Source organism: Primulina tabacum, chromosome 4 (assembly GCF_025594145.1).
Source record: "Primulina tabacum isolate GXHZ01 chromosome 4, ASM2559414v2, whole genome shotgun sequence".
NCBI classification, from domain to species: domain Eukaryota; kingdom Viridiplantae; phylum Streptophyta; class Magnoliopsida; order Lamiales; family Gesneriaceae; genus Primulina; species Primulina tabacum.
In genome coordinates, this window is record NC_134553.1 from 37183651 (window position 1) to 37194359 (window position 10709).

Sequence of the window (10709 nt, forward strand, 5' to 3'; positions counted from 1 at the left end):
TAGGTTTGAATGCTGCAGGTGATGATAATATTGAGGGAGGCGCTGACGCTTGAGTGGATCGAGTCCAGCAGTACACTCCCGAGAGAAATTTATTTACCGCATTAGCTTGATAGTTCAAAGATTTAAAAGATTTTTGTTAATGATTTATTATAGATTTTTATGCTTTATTTTGATGTTAGTTGATCTTGTTAAAGGTCGACGTAACATTTTTGGTTAATTGACGATTTAGGGATTTTTATGCACTTGAGATTTTAAATGTTAAATTATTTTGATTTATGGAAAGGTTAGGTGGTTTAATTATTAATTTTCGAAATAATGTTTATAAAAAAATAGTAGGATTTCAAAGTTAAAAAGTATTGGAGGACGTTTCAGTTGACATCAGAGTTAAGGATCCCCAAAGGGTTGTGTTACTGCCACTCCGAGAAACTCAAGAATTCAAGCCCTAAGTATGTGAGTTTTTACTGCTTTGTATTTTATACTCTAAAATTCTTTTAAAGATTTCATGATGCATGATATAGAGGTTAGATACATGATATTTTAAATATTAAGTGCATGTGGGTTACGTGGTTGGGACGACTTGTACAGAGATGCCTCCTAGACGAATTCTTTGTAGTGGTATTGATGCTGGACGTGAGGAGGAGATTCCACGGCCTCCTCCTAATCAGGATGCCAGTGCTCGTGTACTAGCGGGCATGGCACAGTTAATAAAGCAGCATGTTGGATATGCTGCGAGGGGACGACCGGAGGCAGTCTATGAACGTTTTAGGAGGATGAACCCCAAGGATTTTTCTAGCACTACGGATCCTTCATTGCTGAGGGATGGAAACGATATTTGGAAGTTACTTTTCGTTACATGGATATGGCGGACGCTGACCTAGTTCGTTGTACCATCTATCTGCTGAAATGCGACGCTTTCTTATGGTGGGAGGGAGCGGAGCGAGGGGTGAATCTCGCGACATTGATCTGGGAGGATTTCAAGAGGGTGTTCTATGATAAATATTTCACTTCAGACGTCGCTTCTAGGCTTAAGAGAGAGTTCATGAGTCTTCGCCAGGGGGATTTATCTGTTGCCGAGTTTGTACAGAATTTTGATAGGGGCTATCATTTTGTTCCATTGATTGCGAATGATGCAGCGGAGAAATTACGACAATTCCTTGATGGATTGAGGCCTACGATTCGTCACGATGTGATGCTCACTGATCCTGTCGATTATACTACTTCTGTTTCCAAAGCTTTTCGAGCCGAGCAGTCACTGAAGGATATTGATTGGGAGATGCAGCGTAAGAGGAATTGCGCCCAACAAGCTAGTCAGCATAATAAGAAGCCTTATACGGGGCCACCGAAGCGGCCAGGACAGCCAAAACCACAAGTATAACCACCAAAATAAAGCGTCCTGAAAACTACTGAGAAGCAGCTTTGCAAGGAGTGTGATCGCCATCACTATGGCAAGTGCATGTGGGGTACATACAAGTGCTTCAAGTGCGGAGGAAAGAGGCATAAGGCTGGTGATTGCTCAAAGCTCAATCAATCCACGACTGGAAGGGTTTACGTGATGCATGCTGAGCAAGCAGAGTCAGACACTACGCTTATTACAGGTACTCCGACTATTTAAGCATTTTATATTGCTTTATTGCTTAAGATAAAAGCATGAATGCTAGCACTGAATTGAGGTGCATGGAACTTGATGACTTAGATTTGCATGTTTCGAATTCTAGGATTTAAAGAATTGAATTCTAGCAAACACTAATCATTTGGATCAAATTGTTGATGATTGAAAATTAAAGGGATTAAATAGTAATTCTCGAAAATCTAAGGGGCTAGACTACAATTTTCGAAAAATGTTGAGGAAATATTTAGAGAATTTCGAAATTTTCTAGGACTTAGTTGCAAAATTCAAAAATTTAAGGGGTCACTTAGCAATTTTTGAAACTTATAGGGCTAACTAGAAATTTAAGAAAAATCAAAGTGGCTGAAAAGCTAAAATGAGAAATTAGAGGGGCCTAGATGATATGAAATTCCTAATTTGTATGGCCTTAATCGAGAATAATACAAATATTACCAGGACGAATATTGCTAGCGGGAATATCTACTTACGCTTTACTAGACTCTGGAGCTATGCACTCGTTCATATCTGAATCCTTCGTGAAGAAATTGAGAATCTTACCAGTGGACGTGGAGTCGGGATTCAAAGTTATTGTGCTTTCTGGCGAACTTATGGTTTCTAGTAGCATGGTCAAGGATGTGGAACTTAAATTGCAAAAGAATATTAAACGAGCAGAAGTTATAGTAGAAACTATGCCTGAGTTCGATATTATTTTGGGCATGGATTGGCTTACACTGAATGGGGCCACTATTGATCTTCGGCGGAGGTCAGTATCTATTAGACCACCAAATGGGGAAGCATTTATCTTTGAGGCAGTGCAAAACAATCAAATGCAGCATATTATTTCATGTGTGCTTGCGGATAAGCTTATTCAAAAGGGTTGCCAAGGTTTTCTTGATAGTATTGTTTCTACACCCGACATTGACAGTCGATCTATCGAGGATGTGGAAGTAGTTAAGGATTTTCCGGATGCATTTTCCAACGATGTTTCCGGAATTCCACTTGAAAGAGAGGTGGAATTCGCTATTGAATTGATTCTCGGTACAATGCCAATCTTTAAGGCTCCATATCGCCTAGCGACTGCAGAAATGAAGGAATTAAAATATAAAATTCAAGTGCTACTAGACAAGGAATTTATCCGCCCTAACTTTTCTCCATGGGGCGCATCAGTGTTATTTGTGAAAAAGAATGATGGAACTATGAGGTTGTGCATCGACTATAGGGAGCTTAATAGAGTGACAGTGAAGAACAAGTATCAATTGCCTCGAATCGAGGTTTTATTTGATCAATTGCAAGGAGCTTCGGTATTTTCAAAGATAGATCTTAGGTCTGGATATCACCAATTGAGGGTGAAAGAGACAGATGTGCACAAGACGACATTCAGAACGCGTATTGGCATTATGAGTTTTTAGTGATTCCTTTTGGATTGACAAATGCTCCAGCGATCTTCATAGATCTCATGAATCTCGTATTTCATCCGTACCTCGATCAATTCATTATTGTTTTTATTGATGACATCTTGATTTATTCCAAAAGCCATGAGGAGCATGATCATCATTTAAGGACGACCTTGCAAGTTTTAAGAAATTGGAAATTATATGCAAAGTTCAGCAAGTGTGAGTTTTGGCTAGAAAGGGTGGAACTTTTAGGCCACATCGTGTCAAAGGAGGGAGTAGAAGTCGACCCATCTAAGGTGGAGTCAATTAAGCAGTGGCCTGTGCCTAAAAGTGTGATGGAAATACATAGTTTCTTGGGTTTAGCCGGCTACTATCACAAGTTAAGGGTTTTATCTATTGCAGTACACTTGACGTCATTGACGAAGAAAAATATGAATTTCGTATGGGGGCCGAAATGTCAAAAGTGTTTTGATCAGTTGAAGCAAGAACCCACTACCGCGTCGGTTTTTGCTATGCCGACAGATCAAGGGGAATATGTGGTATTTACTGATGCTTCAAAACTTGGATTGGGCGTCGTTCTCATGCAAAATGACCGAGTTATAGCATATGAGTCTAGAAAATTGAAAATACATGAAAAAAATTATCCGACGCGTGATCCAAAGCTTGCAGTAGTCGTATTTGCGTTGAAAATTTGGAGGCACTACTTGTATGGTGAAAAATGAAAGATCTTTACGGATCATAAAAGTCTTAAATATTTATTCACCCAAAAGGGCTTGAATATGATACCAAGACGGTGGCTAGAGCTTGTTAAGGACTACGACTGTGACATTAGCTACCATCTTGGCAAGGCTAATGTAGTTGCGGACGCTTTGAGTAGAAAGGGGACAGTCTTGGGACATTTATCAGTACAGAGACCTCTACAAATAGAAATTCAGCGCTTCGATCTTGAATTTTATGCTACGGGAGAGGCCCCTAATCTCGCTACATTGGCAGTACATTCCACTTTGCGAAATAGATTTCGAGCCGGACAATCGAATGATGAGCAAATGCAGAAATAGAGACAGGGAGATGAATCAAAGGGCAGCTTGTTATATTCAGTTGAGGATGGCATAGTTAAGTATCGAGGTCGACTATGGGTTCCTAGCTGTGATTCACTAAGAGTTTACATTATGACTGAAGCTCACAGTACTCCTTATTCTGTTAATCCCGGAAGTGCCAAGATGTACAAGGACTTGAAACTACCTTTAGTGGAGTTCACTTACAATAACAGCATTGGGACTAAACTACTATTCAGTACCGTGTTTCATCATGCAGCATTGGGACTAAACTACTATGCAGCATTGGGACTAAACTACTATTCAGTACCGTGTTTCATCCTCAGATAGATGGTCACTCTGAAAGAGTCATACAAATTTTAGAGGATCTGCTCCGAGCATGCGTGATTGATTTTTAAGGGAATTGGGAATCGAAACTACCTTTAGTGGAGTTCACTTACAATAACAGTTATCAGTCATCCATAGGAATGGCTCCATACGATGAACTCTACGGAAGGAAATTTAGATCGCCTATCCATTGGGATGAGGTAGAAGAGAGAGCTAGGTTGGGACCTGAGATAGTTCAGAACACCGCTGAAATGGTCGCCAAAATCCGAGATAGAATGAAAACTGCTCAAAGTCGACAGAAGAGCTACGCGGACCAAAGAATACGAGATCTAGAATTTGCAGTGGGTGATCACGTGTTTATAAAGATAGCACCTATGAAGGGTGTTATGAGATTTGGAAAGAAAGGCAAACTTTGTTCAAGATTCATTGGACAATTCGAGATACTCGAAAAAGTGGGAGCATTAGCATATCGAGTGGCATTGCCACATAAACTCGCAGGAGTTCACAATTTCTTCCATATATCGATGCTCTACAAGTACATGTCAAAACCTTCACATGTACTGAAATTTGAGCCAATGCAACTTACGCCAAACCTGTTGTATAAGGAGAGGCCTACTCAAATCTTGGGTAGACAAGAGAGAAATTTGCTTAACTAGGTGATAAAAAATGGTCAAAGTCAAGTGGCTGAATAACTCGGAGTAAAAATCCACTTGGGAGACTGAGTCAGAGATGAGGAGTCGCTATCCCGAATTATTTGGTACGTCTTAATTTCGAGGATGAAATTTTATTTAAGGGGGGAGGATTTGTAACGTCCAAAAAGCCAAGCTACGTAAACCACATGCTTGCAAACAATTTAAATTGCTTACTTGCTTTGCATAATTAATTTTAAATGCTTGGATGATGCATATTATATGATTAAAGGTATGATTGCATGATTAAATGACATGATTTAATGAGGATTGAAGATTTTACCCGAATATTCGATAATAGGCTGGGGAAAGAAGATCGGGTACGATCAAGACAAAATAAATATTTTTCAATAAATATTTTCAAGGCTTCTTAATATGATTAAAAATGATTAATTTTTTCTAAAAATGATACAGTTCAAATTATTTTACGAGATGAACTTGACTTTATCCGGGAAGCCGGTTTTAGGCAAACGAGTGACTTTTAAAATATCGAATACATTATTTTTGAAAACTAATTTTTATAAACTCTTATTTTTCAATTAAATAGGTGTTATTGGACCTAATTTACATAGGATGAGTAGGCCCAATTACTCCTAAACTTGAAAGCTTAAAACCCAAGCTCATTACATGCAAATTAAAATATATAAATAAAAACCTAGGCTTCTAAACCCCTCAATCAGCCAAACACAGCACATTCAATACAACACTAAAATTAGAAACCTAGGAAGAAGAAAAACAAGGAGTCTTCTTCGTCCGTTCGTTCCTCCTCGCACCCCACACCGACAATCGCATATTCGAGCGTTCTAAAATGCAAAGGAACGTATCTAAATCCCTTTGAAGCATCATTCAAACAATATTATATATGTTTTGATTATTTTTGTATGAAAAATATTTATGTTTGATTAGTTTAACGATAGAACGAACATTTCAAATTTTTTGATGATTTTACGCTCGTTTATTAAAAGTTATGATTTCCAAGAGATAAGCTGCCAACTTGGGACGATTAATGGACATAACATGGAATTTTTAGGAATGAAACGAAAGCTGGACATGAGCTGGAAGGGCCTGTGCACGTGGGAAGGGCTCGGGCTCGGTGGTGGCTCAAGTAAAAGAGTCCTAGTTTCGGTAGACTCCTAGGATCGGCCGCGGCTCATGCAGAACTTGCAGCATGGACTAGGGGTTGGTAAAATGGGTCATGGCTAGTCAGTAGGGTCCCTAGGTAGTCTGGTCACGGGTTGGCTCGAGGTGGCACGGGTGTGGCTCGAGTGACAGTGAGAGGGCTTGAGGGAGATGGCAAGGTTCGAACTAGGGCTTGGAAAAAAAAGGTCTGAACCATGGTCTACGAAGGTCGATTCATGGTTCACGAGGGTTGTTTAAGTATAAAAGTCTATGTTTAAAATTTGGGAAGAAAATATTAAGGTTTGAATTAATTTGAGAATTAAACACTTCACGAATTAGTAAATAAGAAATTAAATCAAATGCCTCGAATTTTGAGCTAAATAAAAATAATAAAATTAAATTTAAGCTTAAATAATTATTTGGGATGGTCTAGAGTTAATAAAAATAAGAAAAAAGTCAAAGTCGAGAAATTTTACGTCTATGGAAAAAACAGTCATTTTACACCTGGGTAGTACGAAAACGGTTGGCAGCGTCCCGAATGGTAATAACGCATGTTAAATGATATAATATGATATTTTGATCAAAATATGATATTTTATGATTTATGGTAAAACTGTGCAATTTTTACTGTAAAAATGCTATTTTTGGAAAGTCGTGATATTTTATGATTAAAAAGGAAAAGAAAAAATATTTTGAAGGATGTGAATCGACTGTGATAAAGAGGATATGATATTTTATTTTTGGGAATATCGTAAGGGAAAAGGCCTAAAGGAGCCCAGATACGGGAAAAGGCACTAAGGGAGCCCGATGATTGTATTTTCATTTTACGTCGGTGCCTTGTACCCATCCCCATGCGCAATGGTGAGCTAAGACTGATCAGTCGACCAGAGTATAAAAAGGCTAGTCACTTTCAAGGATCAAATTCCACCCAAAATAATAAATGATTGAAATTTTACGATTTGACGATTTGACTATTTATGATTAAATCATGCTTACAAATTTATTTTGAATAAAAGTAAGATTTTCAATGCATGTGCTTGTATATGTATTATTTGCTACTCCTGTTTAGGACATGGTGAGTCATTAGACTCACTAGGTTTGAATGTTGCAGGTGATGATGATATTGAGGGAGGCACTGACGCTTGAGTGAATCACACTCCCGAGGGACATTTATTTTCCGCATTAGCTTGATAGTTCAAAGATTTAAAAGATTTTTGTTAATGATTTATTAGAGATTTTTATACTTTATTTTGATGTTAGTTGATCTTGTTAAAGGCCGACGTAGGATTTTTGGGTAATTGACGATTTAGGGATTTTTATAGCACTTGATATTTTAAATGTTAAATTATTTTGATTTATGGAAAGGTTAAGTGGTTTAATTAATAATTATTGAAATAATTTTTGTAAAAAAATTTAGGAGGATTTCAAAGTCAAAAAATAGTGGAGGACGTTTCAAAAAAAAAAAATGCCAAAAATATAAAAAAAAAACTTTACGCTATCTATCAGCTATTGACTTAGAGTACTGGTGAAAATATTCAAAGCACACATTCAAGTTTTATCATATCTTTTCATAGATCATCTTGTGTTGTTTTAACTTACTATTCTTACTATACATATATGTACTTATCTCATTGTTTGAATGAGTTAATATAACTGACAGAAAGATTCTTTCTGATCAGAAATGCATTTAAAATCTTGAGTAGGTTCTCAATACTAAGAGTTTTAGTAGGAAGTGTTTAAGTTCTGCTGAATTTGGTGCTTACATTAGCTGTTAATATCAAAGCCTTTTAGTGAATACTTTCTAGAAATAAAAAAGGAGACGTAGAAGGATTTTAGCCTTCAAACTTAAAAAAAAAAATTAACGTGTTTTACGTATTACACTACTGTTTTTGTATCCGTTACAAAGTCTTGGTAGACTCATTTTGCATTGCACACATTTTCTGTTGAACTTTGATGGCCAAGATCAGACTGTTGTTAACACCAGTAGAGGTCACCTAAAAGTCAGAAGCAAAGAAAATTTGTGATGTGTTTATTCACCTCCCACTCTGAAGCACATTCACTGATCCTAACAAGTGGTATCAGAGTAATTCTCTTGACCTCTTAACCCATATATACATCGATTACATCTTTCAGCAAGATCCTCGTGTTTCCAATGAAGAATTTTTCGACTGGAAGATCAGAATGTATGATCATCTAGCTGCCCAAAATGACAACATGTGGTTGTCATTATAGAAGGACTTGACAAAATCATGAAGGCCAACACTGCTATAACCATTAGCGATGGAGGACCACAGTTGATAGAGAAGCATCGATCATAACTCTATATAATGAACATCTAATGAAAAGAATAATTCAAATTTAGATAATGTGTCAAAGGACATTCTATACAAAAACTCAACAAGAACACATTAAGTAACATCAAAATGTGTGCCATTGTAAAGGAGATTTGGAAAAAATTGATTCAGTTATGTAAGAGAAATGATCTGACAAAGGAGAATAAAATCACAATATCCATGCAAAATTTTGAGAACATCAAGATGAAGTTCGGAGAATCACTAAATGACTTTGATGAGAGATTCGGTACTATCATCATCGAGTTGGCAGATCTTGGAAAATAGTACACTAACAAGGAAGTAGCATTGAAAGGTATGAGGCCTCTTTCAAAGGAATTGTACACAAAGATGATTGCCATGAGCGAATCAAAAGATCTAAACAAGTTGGAGTTGTGTAAATTTTTTGTTGACTTAAAGGCATACAACTTTGAATTGGATACCAAAAGCGGAGAGGAGTCTGTCTCAAGTCATTCAACCATGGCTCTTGGTGTCACTACTGCTGAACATGTACAAGAAAATACTGTTGAACAACTTAGCAATGATGTTATGTCATTGTTTGTTAAGAAATTTTTCAAGTTCATGAGGAGGAACCACATGACATTTCAAAACCCTAATTGAAATTATAAGAAAAATTCATCATCTAGCAACATGGTGTGTTTCAATTGTGAGAAGACTGGTCATTTCATCGTTGACTGCCTTAACTCAAAGCTTAATGGATCAGATCAATAAGTCAACTTGTTCACAAAAGGACAGTTGTAACGATCTCAAAGATGAAGGAACTAAGTTAAAGACTGAGAGTGAAAGAGTGATTGTTGATTACCAGTCGCTACTGATTGAAAATCAGAAGTTGTCCTTACTAGTGAATGCATGGAATATATCTCCAGTTTAACTTGAGAAGACACAAGAAAATTACAAAAACAATCTAGAGACAAGACTGATCTCAGATTCAGTAATCATGAAAGAACTTATGAAATCAGTACCCAATTGCAGCTGAATATATGCAAAGAGAACTACATTCACTTTGTTAAATCTAGTGCGATTTATAAACATAATGAAAATAACATTCAAGTTGAAAAATCTACAAATAAAATGAACAAGGGTGGGCATTTTGGACTCAGTTATATGTAGCCTGAGAGGAAAACTTACTTGAATACTTGATCCAGTAGAGGGTTAGTTTCAGTAAAACACAACTAAATGAAGGCAAGACACTACCAATACTAGAACAACAGACATGTTCAGAAGAGATATTGATTAGAAAAACAACAGGGGAAGACAACATAGTAGAATAAATTTTGTTAATAATCAGATTTCTTGTTGTGCACACCGCAGCAGTTACCCGAAGTACAAGACCCTTTAGGGTCATACAAATTTGGGTTCCTAAGGATCTTGTTTGGACCAAAATAGAGTGGGCACAAGTTATTAAATTCTTTGTTTGCTGGAAAGCCATAAATTTACTGGTATCAAAATATCAACCTGGTATCTACACATTAGATGCTCAAGACACATGATTAGACAAGAAAAACTACTTTCAGAAGTTACCAGTTGTAGGAGACCAAAGATTACTTTCGGTGACAACTCAAATTGTTAAATCGTGGGTAAGGGTATGATTTTTTTGGTCATTAGTGATGTGTTCTTAGTTAAAAATTTGTGTTATAATTTGATTATTATTAGTCAAATATGCGATAATAGCTATCAGATAGAATTTTTGAAGCACAGATGCACAATTAATGTGGGGACCCGAACCTAATTCGTCTTCTTAATCATCATTAGGATCAATTAATTGTATGGGTCTAAATTTTTTTTAATACATAAGTGCGCAACTTATGATAATCAGTTTTATATAAACATCAAAAGTAAAGTACAAGTCTTGTACAAAATACATTTATCTCAAACTAGGGTTCAACAACTATACATCAAGTTTTGAAAGCCAAATCTACTTCTAAGTCCGGATCTCCACGCTAGTCTTGATCTCTCATCCTCTTCTTGACCCTGATCATGTCCCACCTGTTGTCATGCACACATACAAACACAACAACAGCCGGATAACTCCAGGTGAGAAATATATTCCCAGTATAAACAATGAATACATGCAATCATATAAGCAGATATAAAAGCATGAAACAATTATCAATAGCATGTATCATAATCTGAAAAACATGAATCGATATAAAACTATAAATCAAACT

The 10709-nt window shown here is 36.7% G+C and overlaps 1 protein-coding gene across 1 annotated transcript; it reads left to right on the forward strand.

Annotated features, from left to right (window-relative positions):
- Positions 1-1039: 1039 nt before the first annotated feature.
- LOC142541968 (uncharacterized) lies at positions 1040-3722 on the forward strand. Its single transcript, XM_075648413.1, has 5 exons — positions 1040-1369; positions 1412-1595; positions 2063-2644; positions 2774-2855; positions 3140-3722. The coding sequence occupies exons 1-5, from the start codon at positions 1040-1042 to the stop codon at positions 3720-3722; spliced, it is 1761 nt and encodes a 586-aa protein (XP_075504528.1).
- Positions 3723-10709: the final 6987 nt, after the last annotated feature.

Coding starts and splice junctions, on each gene's coding strand:
- LOC142541968 (XM_075648413.1), top strand. CDS start 1,040: ATGAGTCTTCGCCAGGGGGATTTATCTGTTGCCGAGTTTGTACAGAAT. Junction 2,645..2,773: donor CGCTATTGAATTGATTCTCG/GTACAATGCCAA, acceptor GGGGCGCATCAG/TGTTATTTGTGAAAAAGAAT. Junction 2,856..3,139: donor AGAGTGACAGTGAAGAACAA/GTATCAATTGCC, acceptor TTATTCCAAAAG/CCATGAGGAGCATGATCATC.